This window comes from Cyprinus carpio, chromosome A25 (assembly GCF_018340385.1).
Source record: "Cyprinus carpio isolate SPL01 chromosome A25, ASM1834038v1, whole genome shotgun sequence".
NCBI classification, from domain to species: domain Eukaryota; kingdom Metazoa; phylum Chordata; class Actinopteri; order Cypriniformes; family Cyprinidae; genus Cyprinus; species Cyprinus carpio.
This window is the reverse complement of record NC_056596.1, coordinates 16,760,270-16,783,030: the sequence shown is the minus strand read 5'-3', so window position 1 is coordinate 16,783,030 and position 22,761 is coordinate 16,760,270. Positions and strand designations below refer to the sequence as shown.

The 22,761-nt window shown below is 36.3% G+C and overlaps 1 protein-coding gene and 1 gene segment (V, D, J or C); both read right to left on the bottom strand.

Annotated features, from left to right (window-relative positions):
• Positions 1 to 1,382: 1,382 nt before the first annotated feature.
• Positions 1,383 to 11,959, bottom strand: LOC122135696 (the record flags this gene model as incomplete). The annotated part of the gene is made up of 8 exons (XM_042715934.1): positions 1,383 to 1,738; positions 1,825 to 1,918; positions 5,206 to 5,257; positions 10,241 to 10,304; positions 10,374 to 10,493; positions 11,033 to 11,058; positions 11,463 to 11,790; positions 11,893 to 11,959. Coding segments are annotated over 8 exons (1,092 nt in total), but the record flags the coding sequence as incomplete, so codon positions are not given.
• Positions 11,960 to 17,950: 5,991 nt separating this feature from the next.
• On the bottom strand, positions 17,951 to 18,453 carry LOC122135634. The segment is given in 2 exon segments: positions 17,951 to 18,297; positions 18,400 to 18,453. Coding segments are annotated over 2 exon segments (381 nt in total).
• Between the last annotated feature and the right edge of the window lie 4,308 nt (positions 18,454 to 22,761).

Below are 22,761 nucleotides of genomic sequence, written 5' to 3'. Positions count from 1 at the left end.
GCCGAATCAGACAACTGTATTTACACTGCAATAAGGGCCTATCTGTTTCCACTAAAAATAGCTAAAAGATGTTCATCAGCAAAACCTTTATTTGAATTGTTTAAAACAATTGAAATACTATTTGGCCAGTGTAAAAGAATGAGATCATGTCTATTCTAAAATATATCTGAGAAAAACTTTAAACCATTTTGTTTTTATGGATATTTTCATATATTTATCATAAAACATAACAAGGATACTGGATAATTTTTAGCAACAATGTGTATGGTCACTGGACGGCTCAGAGGTCACCGAGGGGGTTGTGACCAGCGCAGAGAGCGAGCAGGACGGCCGCTACAGCCGCAGTAGTGTCCTGACCCTCAGCAAAGCACGCTGGGAAGAGTGAGAGCTGTACGTCTGCAGAGTAACACATGATGGAGCTCCTCATGAGGCCTCGTTCCACAAGAGTCGCTGTCAGTCGCTCGCAGTGCTGATGTTTCTCCAGTGAGCGCTGCTCTCTCCTGAAGATGAGATGAGTATCTGAGTGTCCTGTGTCAGGCAGGATTCACATGAGTCTAGTGCTGCAGCTGTAGTCATTTACAAACTCAATACTGAAAGAGAGCTCTAGTGTCAAAGCACTGGCTGATCTTTCAATCTGCTCTGTTTGCTGCAACATTCAATAAAGCTTCTCAACAAACTCCATTTGTGTCTGACAACATCATTCAACTAACAGATGAAGATGCATGTAGTGTTTGTCCAGGTGTTTTTCAGAAGCTCGATCAGTAGCAGTAAATCTAGTCCAAATAAAGCTCTTGGGGTTTGAACATGGTCTCTGGAGACAGAGCTGCTCTATTCTGAGAGGATCACAATCACTCCACACTCACAATGCAAATGAGATTTTCAGTCCACACTCCCAGTGTCTCTGTTTGATTGGTTACATGATCTGAACTGAAACAGACCAGTTTCACTTCTGCTGTAGTCAAGCAGCACACAGGAAACTCACCATTACATTTGTAGGAGAGGGTGAAAATATATAGAAAATTTAACACAAATAATAACAAATCCATAATCATGAATCAAGAATCAGTCATTCTGACATTGATTGTGTAAGAATGTAAATATTTCTGTGGGTCAAATGGAAAGCATCACATCCAGACAGCAGAAGTGAATGAATGCAATCTGTTCAGTTTGATTGACAGGGATCATATATTACAATTAAAACATGATGATCTTATTAAAACACTGACTAATTCTCTTCACAAATTCAACATTCTGTTGGTAATGATAGTGTGTTATACGTGTTTGTTCACTGATCAGTGTTGTGTGTGATTGTGTTTATGAGCAGCTGCAGTATCTCTCAGCTGTATCAGTGCAGTCACTGTGACTCTGACTGACGGAGGTTTTTGTACGACTCTTTATCACTGTGTGAACAGCCTAGTGCTACCCGGCCAGTGAAAACTCTGACAGTAATAATCTCCTGTATCTTCAGTCTGGACTCCACTGATGGTCAGAGTGAAATCAGTTCTGGATCCGCTGCCACTGAATCTAGATGGAGTGTTTGAATCTCTTTGGCTTGCTGAATGAATCAAGCGTTTAGGAGCTTCTCCAGGTTTCTGCTGATACCAGGCCATACAAGTATATGAACCTGTACAGCCATCATACACTACTGTGTTAGTTTTGCAGTTTATAGTGACTGATTCACCGATCTGAACTGTTTTAACAGAGGGAGTCTGAGTCACAGTCACCTGCCCACTGAAACCTAGAAACAGAGTTAGAAAGAACAGGATCTATGTGTAAAATTCATTGTTGATAATATTTTAATTCAACATATTTTGAAAACTTTACCTCGAATACATATGCAGAGAGTCAGTGTCCAGATGAGGATGATGATGTTGTTCATTGTTGTTGTTTTGTCTTGTGTGATGATGAAGATTGTGTTCTGTTCTGCTCTCAGTCATGAAGTGTTAAACTCACAGCACTATAAACACTCTCATGCAAAGTGTCTCTATGTAAATGCTCTTCATACACAGAACAGGCAGCTGTCAGTCTCAGACCTCAGATGAATTTTTTATGCATGTTCCTGTTCTGCAGAACATTAGAAGCTTTAACTATTGTTGACGAATATGAACCATAGACACTGAACTCTAGACAATGAGTGTTTGTATTCATATTTTTGTATATGTTATATTTGTTCATATATTTGTATTATATACTTTTTGTGATAAAGTACAGCTTGATTTGATATTTAATTTAATTTCTAGATCTCTCTATCTCTTATCTAATATAAGCTATATTAAAACATGTATTAAATGAAATATTTGTTGAAAATGTATTTTAAAAATTAATAATATGAATGACAACTGTTTTGAACTTGAAAACTATTTTTAAAGATACTTTATCGAATATATTAACACTAATATTGTAACTAATTATTACAATTTTTTTTTTTTTTTGCAACACATGACAAGTACAGTAAGTTTGGTAAGGTTTTAGGCTATCCAAAACTTGTCCATGGTACTTTCAACAGCTACAATTAATTCAATTATGTTTGAAATATTGTATTTACATCAGTGTTCACATCCGGGCAAACATGAGCTTCTCTTCAGACTGGAGCCAGAGCTGAAGGTGTTGGGGAACATCAGGTCTCAGGACAGAAGGACGTCTGAACAGCTGGAGCAGCAGTCTGACTCTCTCATGAGACTCTCAGTGAGCTGTGAGGAGAAGTGAGGAGAGATCAGTGTTCAGAGAAGATCCACTCACTCTCTCCTCTGACTTCTCACTGATGTCTCACATGGAGACCAACACCACATGAGAGACTCATTCATTCTCACACTGAGCTTCACTCTTTATCATCTGACATCTGCTCTGTTTTTCACAACAACATCAGACACGACTGCATGTCTGCTTTTATTCAGCACTGATATGCTTTAAAATCAGTAATCAAAAAAACATATTAGGGGCTGTGGTTTCAGGCTTTTGACATGTAGGCTATGCAAAGCCTGCAAAAATCTTATATCAACTGACAAACTGTAAAATATAACAAACTGAGAGAGTTCCCTGTTATGAATACTAAAATGCTAATCAAAATCATGGTAGATGCTGGCAGTGTACAAAGCTACAGCTGTCTGCAAGATTTTTCAAATCAGATTTAAGAATTTTTAAGACTTTTTTAAGACCTGCAAAATTTAATTTAAATAATACTACTACTACTAATAATAGTACGAGTAGGGTAGGGCAATGGTAACATATTAAACTGTAAAATGACTTGTAAAACTACTCTATCAGATAAAATGAAAATGCCATCTAAACTTTTCTGAAGACAGTCAGTTCCCTTCAGAGATACATTCATATAATAACACCCACACCGCATCATTGCTTGAATTAATAAGCATGAGAAAAGTGTGAAAAATATTTACCTCATATTGTTGAAAAGCTATGTGGAAAGTCCACTGATGGGTTACCAGCATAAGCCTTGGCCCAATTTAACCCCTGGCTAAACCCATTCATACTGAAGTTGTGTGTGAAAATCAGATGAGAAAATCAGATTAGCTAGACAATAAGTTACTGGTGAGACTTGATCATGAGTCAATGAGTCTGTTGTGATAATCTGCTTGTTTAGGACTGAAAAAAAAAGTACAGATTCTGAATCTCTCAGATCTCCTGTCAAATGTAGACACTAAAATATTATGACTACAAGGAACATCGTTGAAAATGGATATTGGTAACACTGATTTTTTTCTAGACAATGTGAAATCTAGCAGGTGATATACAATGATATCACACCCTCTGTCACTTCTCAACTCCACCACCAGAGGACACAATCATCTGACCTCTGTTGTTCTCAGGTGTTTCTCATCAGTTTAATTAGAATGGCCTAATGGTGCGTTCAAGTCCTCCTGGGAATTTCGTACGTACGAGGAGGGAAGTCGTGCTGACGACGTTTTGTCGGAGCAAGATGGCGCTGTACCTTCTTTTAATGATTAGCAAGAAATTACAGCAAGGTTTAATAACTCTGCTTATAGAAAAATGCTAAACGGAGAGATAAAAAAAATGTTAAAGCCATGTGCAATGTTGCGAATCAAACCATTTCTCGTCTAAAGGTGCACAAATGTTAGGATTTTTAGTTGTAATTCATTAACTTGCTGCTTATAACAAGATTAATGATGATCATGATAAATGACAGTTTATAGACTAGTAAACATTGAAATTCAATTAAAATTTACCGTCAACTACAGACGTTGCATCCATGATTCCGTCATGTTAATCACTGACACGCCCCCAACTCGTACAGATCGGGGCTTAAAGAAAATCCCGAGCTCCCCACTGGTATTTACGATATTGTGGTGGCGTTCATGTGCATTCAACTCGTAAATACGATCGATACGAGATGACTTGGACGCACCATAAGCATGACTGTTTCTCAGCTCCAAGTTCTCGTAGAGACCAGTCTTGCAAAGCTACAAACTCAGAACGATGCGAGAACACAGAACACATCTTTGTGAGAATTGAGATGCACTGTGATCTTGTTGCTTAATTGACAGTCCTAGCACGTTATTAGGAGCGAGACAGCAGCACACAATGCACAATAAATAGCGCATAACATCACAAACAAATATCTTAACCTATTAAAATATTTCTTTCATATTATTATTGACTGTATTTTCATGTTATTTTATATATTTTTATTCCACTGCATGTATTTGTGAAAACGATTAGGCTATGCATATTTAATGTTACCTATGCTCTGGCAATGTTAAAATTATTTTTAATATGCCAATGAAAAGTATGACAAGCTTTCTCCACATCTTTATCACTTTATTAAAATTATGCAAAAGAAAACAACAAATGTTTACTTTCACGAGTCGTCACATATTTGCAAGCTTGCAGCAGGAATCTCTTAAGTTTAAAGCCTAAAGGCTTCCGTACATCATCTTCTGGGATTTCTAATGGTTTAGTTCTCTCAAGTCTGCATTCAGTGCATCCTTGATATCAAGAACACATCCGGGCACTTTCATGCGTCCTCTTTACTTGCGTTCTTGAGTATTGGAAATGAACTTCGACAGTTAATGATGATGTAGAGCGAGAACAAGAGGACACAAGATCACTTAAGAACACATATTGAGAAACAGCCCCTGACTGCTTGTTCACTCACGCTGATAACTGAAGTCACTGTGACTCTGACTGACGGAGGTTTTTGTGTGACTCTTTATCACTGTGTGAACACACTTTAACGTGAAGTTCATTGAGGAGAACAAACGCTGGAGCTGATGAGGAGGAACTACACAGGAGACAATGAAGAGATAACACATGGAATTAATGCTGGAGAACACTGAGGAAGGCCAGGTAAGTATGCTGGAGGTAAGAGTCTGTTATTTAACAATTTAACAATACCTTCTGCATATTAATCAAATGAATCATATTAAAGTCAAGATCTCTGAGATGCTGCTATAATGAAAATGGGACATGGTGAACATCTTTATTAATTTAATCATGCTTTATTTGATATTTGATTAATCACAGGTTCCCTTGTGCATTTATGTGCACCCTTCAAAAATTTTGTTGATTGTTGACACGCTAAAATATATAGACCGAAATTTATTCATATTCAGATTAAATGAAAAATATAATGCACTGCATACCTCAAAGGAAAAAAATTCGCTCAAGGAAAAATGCACTCAAAGGAAAAAATAGACACTTTTTTATTATTATTTCCAACCGTTAAACAGTTGCCCACAGAAAAAAAAACAGGGGGTGCTGCAGCACCCTCAGCACCCCACTTCCCGCGCCCATGCCTGAAGCCTTGGCTCCTGCAACAAGAAACAAAGTTAACCAAAATAACCTCCAAGTAAGCAAAACAATAAATGATAATAACAATACTAATGCTTTCAACTTATAATACAAAGAGCCAAAAGATAAATATTTAATTACATAAACTAGGAAAGGTTGTAAACAAACACCTACTAGGAAGTTATGAATTTAGCACTAAAATGAAAGTAGATACTCATACCACCTTAATATGAGAAAAGCAAATATAATTAAAGCAAGTAGAAACGAGCAAATAAATGCAAAGAAAGCAAATGCAACTAAAAATGTTTACTGTTTTTCTCACTCAATTCACACAATTCATGAAACATTTTCTCTCAGCTATAAACACAATTTCCAAACTACACACCAACTTGTACAAACTTCAGACTTCCAGGTCAAAATCAAATATTTTAGTTAAAAACATGTTCTCTTCCATCAGAATCTAATCTTTGGCCTCAGATGACACATAAACCTGTCTAATACACAGACTACTTCACTGCATAGAGAACACTAGTGAGATCAATTCAAAACACTGTTACAAAAACCTCCTTCAGGAATCATTTTGAAAGTCAATGTCTGTTACGGTATGCAACATACAGTAAATAGAGGGGTACAGATACCGTAAAATTCAGCAATAACCTCTAAGATCAGTTCATCATCATTACACTACTGTAAAGAGATCTTACAGTAGATGAAAAGCACTAGAAAAGATAAGTTCAAATACTGCGACAAAGAATTGAATATGAACACACAATACGGTATATTGTCAATTACTGTACAGTAAAAAATAAAATAAATAAAATAAAAACAGCACCCTCTGCCATACTTAGTCTTCTGACAAAAGACTTTCTCTAGGTCCCCTAGAGAGTCATTTATCAAAGGTTTGGCATCATGCTCTGGTGGTGGGGAGGGATGAGATGACCTAGCATATGGCAACGAACATCCAGGGTTACAGTAATGTCGCCCCTGAATTCAACAGTTATGAGTTTGAGGGTGTACAACTTGTGCTACAGTATACACTATAAAAATAACACATAAATTTACCTCATCTAAAGTACTGCTACGATGTACTGTTATTATATTGTATGCGTAAGTAGTATTGAAACCCTGTAGATGAGCTTGTAGGCCAGCTTCCCTCAACCTCATTCCATGCACAAGAACATGGTCAACTAGTGCTTTGTATTTCATCAGGATCAAATGTCTTTTGACCCTGTCCCCCTAATTTTTCTTTTCCCTTCCTCTTCCTCTCCTCTTTCTCTTTGTCTCCCACCACTAGGATTCATTTTTCAAGGCACACAATCACCTGTGATCCTGTTTATATCATCCTGAGATTTTGTGTGTATCATCAGTTGTGGTACTTAATGTTTACACATAGATGAATTTGTGCTATTTGAGTTCATTTTGTGTTGCTTGAGGTAATGATATTGTGTACTTGTGTTTTCTGAATGATAACATGGCTAAACCTGTGCAAAATGCAGGATTTTTTTTTTTTTTTGTAGAGTTTTGAAGAAAACATTGAGAAAATTTGAAATGTGTGGGAAACAGGTGAAATGTGTAACAAATGTGAGAAATGTGTCCCATTTTGAGAAATGTGTCTCTGTTTTGAGAACTGAAAGAATGGTTTGGAAAATTTGGAAAATTAATCTGTTACAGTGTGTTAGCAATCGAGAAAATCATTTACTACATTTACTTGCATAAATAGTGCATTGCATTGTTGTAGTAAATCCATTCACGCACACCCAAGAAGGACATCGATATGCCAATTAAGCAAAGGATTACAGAAGGAGAACCTTGAGAAAGAGAGAAAGGCAGCCACCTGCCAACCACAATGACGAGCATCCGTATAAAACTAAGAATGAAAGACAAAAGCTGGTTACATCAGGCCACACATCCTGATGCTCACTAGTTAGCCAAACAACACATACCTGCAGAAAAGAAGGAGCAAAACTGGAACAGGCGGACCTCAGGTAATGACACACAAGCGGTGACCTAAGATTCCCTTTTATAGACTCACTGAAATTATGTGATTGGACAACTCACACATTACAATAATAATAATAATAATAATAATAATAATAATAATAATAATAATAATAATAATTATGATAATGATAAAAAAAAACACTGTTTGTCCCACTACAAATAGCAATGGTTGTTTTAATGTTATGATAGTGCTGTGAGATCTGAAGATATTTTCAGATCATTTTCAGACATTTTCTAAACATCTGTTTGACATCTGATAGGAAATGTCCTATAGACGTATTGCAGATGAGCAAACACTCTAAGGGCCCTGTCTTGCACCCAGTGCAATTGACTTTGTACACCGACGCATGTGTCATTCCTATTTTGCGCCCGCGCAAAGCGCGCTTTTCCCTCCACAGAAGCACGTCGCTAAACTAGTGAATGAACTTGCGCTCCCTTGGGCGGTTCAGCGCAAAAAAGGAGGCGTGTTCCGGCGCAAACAATCCCTGGTGCTATTTTGCTGTTCCATTAAACAATTGCGCCACTGACCAGAAAAAACCTAGTCTAAAGTCAGTGGCGCGTTGCGCGTTGTCTCATTATGCTATTTTAAGGGCGCATGCTTGACCATAATGTATAGCGTGCACAACGCGCATACACCTTTGCTCATGTAATCTACACAGATGCAACAGTTATTTTTGCAAATCATAAATTGTTACACTAAAAAAATTTTAACACATGAGACTGACGGAAATCATTGTGGTGTGCCACGAAGATGTGAAAAAAATAGGCATAAATCTAGCTTACAAATTATTCAGGCTAATTGTAGTAATTAAGGATCAGACCTGTTTGCCCAATAGTGGCAAGACATATATGTACATCATCAGTCTCCTCGGCTGTGAACCGCTCCTGGCGTGCGCCTTACGCCATAATAATAGCAATCCATAATGGAACTTGCGCACCTGCTTTTAAAGGGAATGTTGGATGACGCTCTGATTGGTTTATTTCACGTTACGCCCAAACCACACCTATGAATAATGAAGCTACTTCAGACCAACCCATTTTAGATTTGCGCCGGGGCAAGAGCCATTTATCCCGCCGGGAAAATAGCAACAGCGCCGAGACCCGCCCACAAAGTTACTTGCGCTTCGCGCTTTGACACTTGCGTTTCAGATCGTTAAAATAGGGCCCTAAAAGTACGTCTTGCAGATGTAAGTGTAGTTGTCAAATAGATGTCTCCGTGATGTACATGTGCTGTCACGAGTGAAGATCCTCAAGATCCTCTTTTGAGAGATCATCACATCAACAGACATTTCTGGCTGGATGAAGGACCATCACCTTCAACTCAACCTTGCTAAGACAGAACTGCTTGAGGACTTCATCACTTCATCACAACTTCTCTATACAGCTAGGTCCGTCAACCACAGCTCCTTCCAGGACAGTCAGGAACCTTGGAGTTGTGATTGATGATCAGTTAAGCTTCACAGACCATATTCCTACAACGGCCCGGTCCTGCAGATTTGCCTTCCTAATACAACATTAGGAAGATTAGAATCTTCCTATCAGAGCAAACCACACATCTCCTTGTCCCAGCTCTTGTTCTCTCCTGACTGGACTATTGTAATGATCTCTTGGTGAGGATTCTGGCATGTACCATCAAGCCTCTACAACTGATCCAGAATTCAGCAGTGAGAGTGGTCTTCAACAAGCTGAAGAAAGCCCACGTCACATCTCTCTTCATCAGTCTGCACTGGCTGCCGATAGCCACTCACATCAAATTCAAGCTACTGATGTTTGCCTACAAGACAACCGCTGGCTCTTCTCCAATATACTCAAACTCACTAGTTCAGACCCATGCACCCTCCAGAATCTTGTGTTCTGCAGGTAAACGACACCTCACGGTCCCATCCCAAAGAGGCACAAAATCTCTCACAGACGTTTTCCTGAACTGTTTTCCCAAAGATTGTTTCCAGTTGGTGGAACCACCTGCTTATCTCAATTCGAGCAGCCGAGTCTTTAGCCATTTTCAAAAAAACGACTAATTACACATTTTTTTTTTAGCACTTATGCTTTTCTGTTCTATTATATTGTATTATATTCTATTCATTTTTTCTAATTTATTAAAAAAGAAACGTATGTTTACTGTCTGCTAGACTAACTGACACTTGTCTCATCACTTGTATACTGTTGCTCTCTTGTTGGTCTGATTGCTTCTATTGTTCTCCGCATTTGTAATCTGCTTTGGATAAAAGTGTCTGCTAAATAATTAAATGTATATGTTAATAAGATTTCTGTTGATTGTGATGATATTAGTGTTTGTGTTGATCAGTGTTGTGTGTGATTGTGTTTATGAGCAGCTGCAGTATCTCTCAGCTGTATCAGTGCACTGTGACTCTGACTGACGGAGGTTTTTGTACGATTTTTTATCACTGTGTGAACACCCATTTATTGCTTATATAGTTTACAGCAAAACAGTAATAGATAATAAATCTCTAACAGAGAATAAATCTCCTGTATCTTCAGTCTGGACTCCACTGATGGTGGAGTCATTTCCACTGAATCTAGATGGAGTTCCAGTATGAAGGGTTTTGATGCTGTGAACTAATAGTTCCAGGAGACACAAGACTTACAGACACTGTCTGACTGGTCTCCAATGGAGCTGCTGGTTTTACAGGTCAGAGTGACTGTTTGTCCATTCTGAACATGTTTCTCTGTTGGAGTCTGAATTACAGTCACCTGTCCTGCAGAACCTGAAGAACAATTAAAAGACATTAAACTTTTTCTTTCCATAATGTTGATATTTTAACTGCAAATAATATATGCATTAACAAGCTTGGACTTACCTTCAAAATACATTCCTAAAATCAAGAAGAAGATGAATGTCATTGTAGTCATTGTATGTGTTATTATGATAAACAGTGTTAAACTCACAGCACTAAAAACACTCTCAGAGCACTGAAGCATGAGCTGACAATGCAAAGTGGCTCCTGTTATTTAAATCATCTACCTGAAAACTGTAGATCCCCCACAAACACATTTCAAAAACAAATACCAACAGGACATGAACATCTAAACTAAACATCTGTATTCTATATCTTTGAACACGCTGAGTCTTAAACACTTCCAGAGCACACAAGACACCAGTGTATTTTTTGAATTAACGAAACCATATGTAATAGGCATCAACAAATGTTTCAAATAACAGCATACTACATTGCTGAAAATTGAATTCAGTAATTCAGCGCAGTCCATATAATCTCACAAATAAATACAGTTATTTTAAATTTACATCGAAGTTTGTGTTTCTTGACTTGTCTGTTTAAAAAAAAAAATTAAAGTAGAAAGAGATGTTTAAAAATCTAAATATCAGCATGGCTGTGATTTTACCATAAAAAAAATTAGTTTGTACTTTATTTTTTTTTTTCTTTTTTTTTTCCATGAACTCTTTTAAAAATGAACTCTGGTAAAAGAAACCACTCTGAAAACACATCAAAAACCTCTGCACCAGCACTAACTGTTATTTAAAGAAAGTAACTACTTGGAAATGTATTAACTTTATTTATAAATAAATGATCACATTTATTATTATTTAAAATGTGTTAAACATTGTCATTGTGTTGTTTGTCATCCTCTCATCAGCAGCTGCATTATCTCTCAGCTGTATCAGTGCAGTCACTGTGACTCTGACTGACGGAGGTTTTTGTTCGACTCTTTATCACTGTGTGAACACAGATTTACTGTTGATCACATGTGCACTCTGACAGTAATAATCTCCTGTATCTTCAGTCTGGACTCCACTGATGGTCAGAGAGAAATCACTGTTAGATCCACTGCCACTGAATCTAGATGAAGTTCCTGACTGGAGGCTGTTAACTTTATAAATCAAGAGTTTAGGAGCTTCTCCAGGTTTCTGTAAATACCAGCCCATCCTTGACCCATTACTATCACTGTAGACATTACTGCTGGTTTTACAGTTTATTCTGACTTCTTGTCCTTGAGCAGCTGTTATTGATGGACTCTGAGTTACAGTGATCTGTCCTCTACACTCTGAAAGAAAGAACAAGAATAACATTAAGAAACAACTGTAAATGATTAATATTTTACACTTCAGAGAATAAATAATCATCGTTAAAATTTTACTACACAAACCTTGAGCAAACAGTGTGAGAGTCCAGATGAGGATGATGATGTTGTTCATTGTTGTTGTTTTGTCTTGTGTGATGATGAAGATTGTGTTCTGTTCTGCTCTCAGTCATGAAGTGTTAAACTCACAGCACTATAAACACTCTCAGAGCACTGAAGCATGTGCTGATGATGCAAAGAAGTGGGCAGGATTTACAACAACTTGAGCTGCTATCAAACTGTTATACAGTACTGAATACACAATTCTGAGATCTTACCCATGGTCATAAGCTTTATATATTTGACAACATTTACTCAAAACTTTTACCTGAATGTGAGCAGATGATGAGGGTTGTAACAACTTTCTCCATTTGCTTCAACAGTATCTACAAAGACTGAACAAAATGGCAGTACATTTGCCCATGTTTTATGTATTTGTTCAACCATTTTTTTCAATAATATTTTATCAATAAAATAAATGAAATATACTAAACATTAACACAAAGTTTAGGGACACGTTTTAGATTTAAATACATCTATAATTTTTAGCAGATAAATGTGGGAATATTACATCAACATTTGAGGTTGCAATGGGTTACAGACGTTAACAGCATTTTTGGGGTCCTAAGCAGATTTTCAAAAGGGGGCCCCCATCCCCCAAAGTACATATCATACACTGACATCTTACTGTAAAGCAATGTTATTTTAGTATCATTGAGGTTCTATTATAGTTTTTGTTAATATTTAGATTTATATATATATATGCTGTCATATTCACTGTTTAGTTTTTTCATTAATTCAAATTTATTTTGTTTTTTAATGTGCATACAGTTATTATTTATTTTATTTTTTTATTATTAAAATACTAATTATATTAGTTATTTTAGAATATCAAGATAAACTAAATGAAAATTAGAAATGTTGTCTCTTTTTCCTTTAATATTTTAAGTCAGTTAATGACTATTTTATTTCAAGTAACAAAACATGAAAATTTAGTGAGATTAATGCTCTATTAAAGCAAGAACACGTGGGTTATGAAAATTAAAGAGAATAATATATTTTTACTATTATTATTATTATTATTATTATTATTATTATTATTATTATTATTATCAATAATAATACAGAATAATCTCTGTTCTGGGCTGGCATGTTTTAGTCCAGATTAAAAGGCAAAAATGTACAAGTGTAAACAAATGTTTGAATAAAAATATGGTGTATGCAAATATTTGGTGTTATTTGAAAAACACCAAAGTGAATAAACTTTTTGAATGGCTGTTTAAAATATTTAAATATTTTCAGTTTGACTTCTGTGACAGGTGTCAGAAACAGAAAGGTGCGTGTGTGTAGCGCTGCTTTGTGTACGGGGGTAACCATGGTAACAGCTGTGTTTCCTGTCAGAGAGTAAACTTGCATCTTTATTCAGCCAAAAATCTGAACAAAGCTTCACGCACCAAACATGCAGCATTGTAAAACGTTACTGGTCGATGGGAAATAAGCTCTAAAAATCTAAACCATTTGGATAATAAAACATTTATTTAAAAATGATTCATGTATTTTGAAGTGCCCACAATAACAGTCCCGTTCATGTTCATTATTGTACAGATGACACTGTCATGTGTCATTGGCATTTCAACAATATACTTTCAAAATCCATCACATCACTGTACCTTGCTCACTTTCTTTCCTCTTTTTCCTCTTCACCAGACTGATAGTGCTGTCTCTTCATTTTCAAATATTAACACGTGACTGACACAAGCAAACTTTATCAAAACTATTATTACCAAGCATTACTGTCTGAACCCTGACAAGTGCCCCCTGGTGTCCACAGGGCCCCTAAGCAACTGCATATTTTGCTTAGTATTTTGCTTAGTACCGTGCCGGGACGTGGGTTGGATGTCTTTTCTGCAACGCGTGCGAAGTGATTGGGAGGGTTAGTTTGTAATCTTGGGTTTCCCTATTTAAATTTCGGCGGCCACCGGTTGTTTTCCCGAATGCTGTACCCCATGTCCGGTAGTGGGTAAGAAGACCAGCAGACCATTATCTGCCCTTATGGTTATTAAATTATGTGTATATGAAGTGTGGTATTCGCCGGGGAGTCCTGGGTTAATGTGATTGACTAATTGTTACCGGTCCCCCGGCTCTTGTACTGTCTGTGTGTTTGTAATCGTGAGTGTGTGTGTGTGTGTGTGTGTGTGTGTGTGTGTGTGTGTGTGTGTGTGTGTGTGTGTGTGTGTATAGGGCCTAGGGCAGGTTATTATGTTCCATGTGCCATTTTGCATACTGTTTTATATTGACGATGGCTAAGTAGCCAGCCAGAGTGGTTTTGGCTCATATTGAGTGACTTTGTGGTGTGTATTGAAGTGTTTGATTTAACTGATGCACTCATGGATTTTTGTATCTTTTGGTGTTTGCTGTGTAATGAATTTCTGTATAATTGTCGGCACATTAACTAACTTTAAGGTGTTGAAACCCTCTGCTGAATACCCTTCTGCTCGTTGATTGCTTACGTTAGGTAACTTGTGATAGGTTAAAAGCACTATTAACTATATGCGACACCCATCTTAAGTTTTAATATGAATTGTATTTAGTATATAAGAATAAAAGCTATATTTGTATTCATTGAGGTTGTGTGCTTGAGTCTCCTTGGCTACTCGGGCCCAAATAAATTTCGTCCAGTCAGGAACCTGTCGTTCTCTTTCTCTACTCCTTTTATTTTGGAGTGTTACATTTTGCCATACAGATAACATGACTCTCAAAGTCCCTATGAGTTTGTGAATGGTGAAGCCTGATTATTTATTTATTGGTGAAACAGTTTTGTTTGCTACATATTTATAAGATAATAACTGTAAGTTCACTGAAATTAAACAGTTTTTAGGTAGAAACTAACCTGCACACCCTAGCAAAATACTAGAACATGGTAGAAATATCTAGCAACATGATACAAATGCCTACAGAGAAATCCTAGAACACAAACACATCGGGTGCATCTCAATCAGCTCCCTAGTTCAGGAAGTTGGCCATTTTAAGGGCTGTCTCAATCACAAAATCCTTCCAGTGCACTGAAACATTTGTTCCCTAAACATCCCACAATGCACTGTGAAAAGCAGGGAGTATCAATGCTCACTATGTTCCATGAAGCCAACTCAATACACATTGTGACACAATTTACACCGTTTGCAAAAACGAATCATTATTTCATTATATTTCAGCATAAGCATGCATTGCTAAGCAGGTAGTGAACATAATCTAGCTAACATTTATTATTAATACAGCCTTATTATCAGTGGATTCAGCAGCATTCATGGATTTGTCTGTCTTCATGTCTTTCTCCATAGATTTGTCAATTGAAGGAAATCATCATAACCTGCACTCACTTCCCAGAGCTTCTAAACCTCACACTCTGTTTTAAACTCTCCTGTGAAGACATTTTTAGTGATTTCTCCCTGATTATGTGAAAACATTCTTAAATTCTTCTTAGACAAAGTTAAAACTTTTCGAGCCCAATAACCGACCAGAGGAGTCCTGTGCTGGAGCTCGTCCTCTCCTTCACTCAATGGAGTTAATTTCAGCTTCTTACAATTTTATTATGGATATTCCACTCTTATTTTTTTTCTTTTTGTTTACACTTATAAAAATGTGAAATTTTCACAAACTCAAAATTTGTGACTGCAGCTCAGATCAAGTGAAAATTATATTGCTGACTGATTAGGAAAAAAAAAAAAAATCAATGTTTTAAATAAGCTGATAAACGAACTGTTTATGAGATTTTGATGACCTTTGTGATTTTATTTGTATTTTTATTTTTTGCTCTCTGTGTGACAGAAAAACCTTCAGACATAAAGTGGTTACACATTTAAACAAGGCTTTGTTGAGTCAATATCAAAATGTATCCCAATAAACTTCATCAATTTATATTGTGTTATTAGTGTTTGTGTTGATCAGAATAAAAGATTATTTTCCCCAACATCAGCTGCAGTATCTCTCAGCTGTATCAGTGCAGTCACTGTGACTCTGACTGACGGAGGTTTTTTGTTTGACTCTTTATCACTGTGTGAACACACTTTTACTGTTGATGTAACCTAGACGTTAATAATCTCATGTATCTTCAGTCTGGACTCCACTGATGGTCAGAGTGAAATCACTGTTAGATACTTGCTGTTAAGTAGAATAACTGAAGGAAAGAGAAACAACAAGAACAGATAAAAGGAGAAAAGACCAGCAGAAACACAACAACTACAACTGACGTACAGCCACAGCTTTAGATGAAATGACCTGAAATAAAAGATGACATTCAAGATCTCAGCAGATGATGATTAAACAGCTCCATAAACAGCATTATTGTCTACATTCATTATAAACCCGGGGTGTATTCCAGAAGGCAAGGTTTACTTACCGTCACATAAACCCTGAACTCTTGGTTGATTAACCCAGACCTTGTATACTAGAGGTATGCTGGCTCCAAAAACATGTCCAGGAGTAAGTTGTCAACTCAGAGTATGTTCACGGTTAACACACAAGACATACTCAACAGATGGAAACCGATGCTAAGAAAAAGCATGCCATGCTGCTTCTTTCTTCTTTGATTGCTCATTGGTTATTTACATACTGCATACTGCCACCTAATTTATGGTTGTGTTGGTTTGCGGCACTATGTATGTTATAATATAATAGTAAAAATAGTAATAGTAAAAGTATAGTAGTAAAAACTCACTAAACAAAGAGTGACAGCTTTTTAGTGGTTATGAGAACTCTTTGCAAGCTTTCTAGTCTATAATCCATTTAAAATGTTGAACTTTGTTTTTCGGCCACACGCACGTTGCAAAGTTTCGGTAATGATGTCTGCATATTTATACGGGATTCACTCTCGAAGTAGCAGTGATTTACATAGTGATAACCATAGCAATAGACAGGACAAAATATGTGAAAATTAAGACTAGAGCACTCTCACTAATTTCAGAAGCACCCTCAGCGATTATTTCTGGAACCTGGTTGATATGCTTTTATTGCAAAACTATATACAGAAACAACAAAATACAAATGCACTAAATAAAATAATTGAATAAATACATAGGCTATTTATAATTTAAGCACTTAACTAAAATAAGTAGGCTATTAATAAAATAAATAACTAGAGAAGGCTGACTATAATCAGCTTGCTTCCATTTAGTGAGATAGCTAAGCCTACTCCTCGCAATATCTGAGCGAGAGCAGAGACCATTCATAAAAGAACAATGTATATTTAAAAGCACACATCCAATTTTGTGTGAGTGAAGGAAATCCACTTGTGAGTGGAGAAATTCATCCTTGCGCATTACATGGATCATGTAACATTATGCATGCTTGATAGAAACCACCTAAAATTAAGTATAAAGGGGAGAAGAAAGCGCCCTAGGCAGCTGCACAAGCCAGGATCTGCCACTGCCAGGGGCAGTTAGAAATTTACTAAAAACAAGCCTATCTCAAGACATCTGGTGGTCACGTAGACACGCCCCTGAAGCAATGGTGACAATCAGCAAACATTTAGATAAACAGATCAACTCTGAACCTCACAAAACTAAATACTGAAAACTCACAACAACAATGATAATAAATAAATAAATAAATAAATAAAATAAAATAAAAATAAATAGATAGATAAAGCAGCTAAATTATCATTTAGCTGCATAATTTATTCATGCCACAATGCATGCTGGTAAACATGGATGATTTTTGTGCTATGGTGGCACCCATCATGCACTGCGAAATTAACTTTTTATTGATTGAAAGTGTCAGAGCTTTAGCTTTTATTTTATAGATAAACATTAACCATGTCAACACCTGCAGAAACAGAATGGTAGTCAAACTATGAACATGTGGTGACCTGGGGAAATTTTCCATTTTATTAATAGTTTTTCAAGTGCAAACTTTCATGTGAGTGAGTGAATGAGTAAAATAAATAAATAAATATTGTATTAAAATCTCTCTAAACTTTGCCTTATATAATCTTGTGTGCTGATGGATGTGTTGCATCACATCCATCAGCAGCTGCAGTATCTCTCAGCTGTATCAGTGCAGTCACTGTGACTCTGACTGACGGAGGTTTTTGTACGACTCTTTATCACTGTGAACACCCAGCTATTACTGATGTAGTGATCTGATGTGCACTCTGACAGTAATAATCTCCTGTATCTTCAGTCTGGACTCCACTGATGGTCAGAGTGAAATCACTGTTAGATCCACTGCCACTGAATCTAGATGGAGTTCCAGTGTAACGGTTTGTTGCAGCATATATGAGAAGTTTAGGAGCTTCTCCAGGTTTCTGTAAATACCAGTATAAGTAGTTACCATAATACACTGAACTGCTGGTTTTACAGTTTATTCTGACTTCTTGTCCTGGTTGAGCTGCTGTTATTGATGGACTCTGAGTTATAGTGACCTGTCCTCTACACTCTGAAAGAAAGGACAAGAATAACATTAAGAAACAACTGTAAATGATTAATATTTTACACTTCAGAGAATAAATAATCATTGTTAAAATTGTATTACACAAACCTTGAGCAAACAGTGTGAGAGTCCAGATGAGGATGATGATGTTGTTCATTGTTGTTGTTGTGTCTTGTGTGATGATGAAGATTGTGTTCTGTTCTGCTCTCAGTCATGAAGTGTTAAACTCACAGCACTATAAACACTCTCAGAGCACTGAAGCATGTGCTGATGATGCAAAGAAGTGGGCAGGATTTAGAATAGCTTGAGCTGCTTCAAGACTGATATACTAGACTAGAGTTACAGAATATATTATTCTATAAATTATATTATATGAACCGACACCATTACAAGAAGAAAGTGAATTGTGAGTTTGGTTCATAAAGTATCAGGACCAGGGGCGATTCTAGGAATTTTTCAACTGGGGGGCACAAGAAGTGCCACAGTTAATACAGAGGGGCCAATCTTATGTTGTGCATTTGGTCACACTATATTTTAAGGTCCAAATCTCACTATTAACAAACCATTAACTATGACTTTTGTCTCAATAAACTCCTAATATGATGCTTATTAATTGTAAGTAAGGTAGTTGTTAAGTTTATGTATTAGGTAGAATTAGGAAAGTAAATGGTCATGTAGAATAAATGCTTTATAATTACTAATAAAGAGTCAATATGTTAGTAATAATAGGCATGCTAATAAGCAACTAAAAGTGAGAACTTCTTAAATATACATTTTTTTTTCATAAAAATATGCAAATATGCATAAATTACTACAATTCTAAATTATTGTAACAATAATTTAATAAATTATAACAAATGTAACAATTTGTATAAGGATACAAATGTTGAACAGTTGCTAAAAAAAAAAAATTGTGATGCATTATCAATTTTATATTGCCATTTCCTGCTTATAAATAATAATAACAGAGAAAACAACCTTTCAAACATAATATGTTGACGAATTTTATTCACGTCAATCACACATTGTGTGGTTTACTCTCTCCTGGTTATCAATCAACATATTAATTCTAAAATAAAATAAAAAATAAAAAATAAAATAAAAGACAAACGAAAAAAATGTCAGTTAAATTAAAGTTTGACATTCGTCACAAAATTGAAACTACAAAACATGATATTAATGATTATAAACAAGGTTAATAATTAATGTAAAACAAAAGACAAACATAAAAAACAATATTCATAAACAAAATATATTGCACAAATTACACATATTAAAGTCAAATTATCCAAAAGAAACTACTTTACATTTATGTTTGAGGTTGCGGTGGTCATGTTTGGGTTGTGAATTGTGCAGGCCTACTACACCAAATTTCTTTTTATGAATACGGTCCATTTTGACGTTTATATCCAGGCAAACAATATTCATAGATTCTCTCTACCTCTGTATTGTTCTGCGCTTGCACAGCGTCATGCAGCCGCGGAGACTGATCAGAGGCGCCAGTGCCGCTGCTTCCGTGGCTTACAGTTTGGATAGGCTATTTTACAGTAATTTTTTTAAATTATTTTTTAAAGTTTAATTGCATAGATAAACATTGTATGATTTGATTCACCATCTCGCTTGCAATATCAATTGCGTGTCATCGGAAAAAAAAAAATTATAGGAAAACTCAGAGCATTGCAATTTGCAATATCTTGGTTTAGGAGCTAACACTGAACCTGGTCTGTCCTAACACTGAAAGACAGCACCCAAATCTATCGCTGCAACTCGCTAGTTAAAAAAGGCTTCGCTCAAAAGCCACCCTAGGCAGCTGACATGCTGCATCACTGCCTTATGAGGCAATGACTTTGCAGGCAGCGTTTTTGGACGAAGGCACCTCATGAAAGTGATTTTGGACAGGTTTCTGAGGCAGCGTAATGGTTTAATGATCTACAATTAAATAGAATGACTAAACTAATATTTAATTACTATAATACTGATTTCTCGCTAGAAATAACATCAAAAGTGCAAAAAGATAGTCAGAAATATACATTTACATACAAACTGACCACCGACCGCAACTTTCAGACGCCATCTTTATTTTTTTAGCTCAACAGTCTCGGAATGGAACGCACAGGATTGTGGGATATCAAAGGCAGCGAAGGATATTTCTATGCTGCCTTCAAAATACGATCAGAAGAAGGTACCTCCGGAGACAAGAAATAAAGCAGAATTTGGATTCGGACGTGCCTTCCTGCCTTGCAATGCCTTTCTGCATTTTAGAGCTTTCGGACCCAGCAGAAAAAAAAGGGCACGGCTATTTGCACTAATATAAGTTTAAATAGTGAAATATAAAATAGCATATTTTCTTAGTGATAGATGTTATTTACACTAAGTGCAAATAGCAGCATCTTTAGTGATATGCTTTTTACACTAAGTGCAAATAGCTATAGATTCTAATACACTACGTTAAAATACCACGATTTTCTGCTATTTATACTAATTGCAAATAGTGGCAATATCTGCACCTCAGTGTTGTAGTACATTACAAAACAGTATGCAATAATAACTTATTGAGTGTAAATTTTTATTTTAATTCAAAATATCAAATGTATGCCACCTTATCAACAAGTGTTGACATTTCCCAACATCACAGCAGTAATGACTTTATGAACTACTTTACTTCTAAGATCGATACTATTACAGGTAAAACTGTAACCATGCAGCCGTCAGCTACAGTATCGCATCAGACTATAGATCCCCTATAGATCCCCTAAGGAACAGTTCCATTCATTCTCTACTATAGGAGAGGAAGAATTGTATAAACTTGTTAAATCATCTAAACCAACTACATGTATGTTAGACCCTATTCCATCTAAGCTCCTGAAAGAGGTGCTTCTAGAAGTCATAAATCTTCTTCTGACTATTATTAATTCCTCATTGTCATTAGGATATGTCCCCAAAACCTTCAAACTGGCTGTTATTAAGCCTCTCATCAAAAAAACGCAACTTGACCCCAAAGAACTAGTTAATTAAAGACCAATCTCGAATCTCCCTTTTCTGTCCAAGATACTAGAAAAGGTAGTATCCTCACAATTATATTCCTTCTTAAAAAAAAAATGGTATCTGTGAGGATTTCCAGTCAGGATTTAGACCGTGTCATAGTACTGAGACTGCTCTTCTTAGAGTTACAAATGACCTGCTCTTATCATCTGATCGTGGTTGTATGTCTCTACTAGTGACTATTAGTGCCGGGCTTCGGGCCAATTTTCACATCATAGTTCAGACACGGGTCGGGCCTCTGGCCTGTTTTAGGCTTCTCCTTATTATTTACATCTTAGACATCCATCAATTAGTGATAAAAAAAAAAAAAATTGTCGCGCTGGTGAAAATGACACGAGACTGTGCTACTGCGACTGTCAAGAGCGGCTCGACAGTGTTTATTGTCCCGCCAGTAGCATCATGGTGCATGCTGTCAGCGCAGCTGAACAGTTCTGCGTTCAAATACATGCAATAGGCTTAAGAAGTGCATATTTACGGGTTATGATTATAATGAAAGAGTTTTTGTTTTCGATTTGTTTTATTTCATTATGTAATCATTTAAATCTTTCTACAGATATACTTATTATGTCTGTGAGGCATGTTTTCACTGAGCTTCGGTTCATTTTTGTACTCCTGTTAAAGACGAGACGGCAGAAAGCGCATCATGTTTTTTTTATTTTATAAAAGCACAACATTTTGTTGATATTGTGAGTGCACAGAAATAAAAATAGAACAATTGCAGTAAAGAATGATTATTTTTACCTTGATGAGCAAAAATGATGGCGTATCCACTAAAAAAAAAAGTTAGCGCGCTGTCACCTCCATGACCTGCAAAGTGTCTCTGCACAAACTATTGGATATAGCACACATTTAACTAGGTTTAATGTTTAAACATTGTTATATGCTTGAACTGTTTTATATCTATTTATTTTAGGCGAGTCGTGATGATTTGAGAAGGCTAAATTGATAGGCTCACTGTCTGCCACTGTCCGCTTGGTCGTTACTTAAAAAAAACTAAAACTTTTATTTAATGAACAAAAAATGCTCCAAACTATTTTCTAAATTAACTTAATAAAAAAAAAAAAAAAACGAAACAAAATATAATCACTTTGCTATTACATACAAAACTGAACTATTAGCTGAAACAGTAGTTTAAGCTGCTTAGGGAGAAGGGGAAAAAAAGACAGGCTCAGGCCGGTAATTCTGATAAGCTGTCGGACATGGGCCGGGCTAGGGCCTAAATTTGAGGCCCTTGCAGGGCTCTAGTCAGTACGAATGTCTTTGTGTGAGGAGGGGGATCCACCAAAATAAGGCTGCCCAAAATTAAGCCCTGCTCAGCTCCAAGTTTTCGTAGAGACCAGTCTTGCAAAGCTACTTTGAATTGGAACAAACTCAGAAGGATGTGAGAGCACAGAACGCATCTTTGTGAGAATTGAGATGCACTGTGAT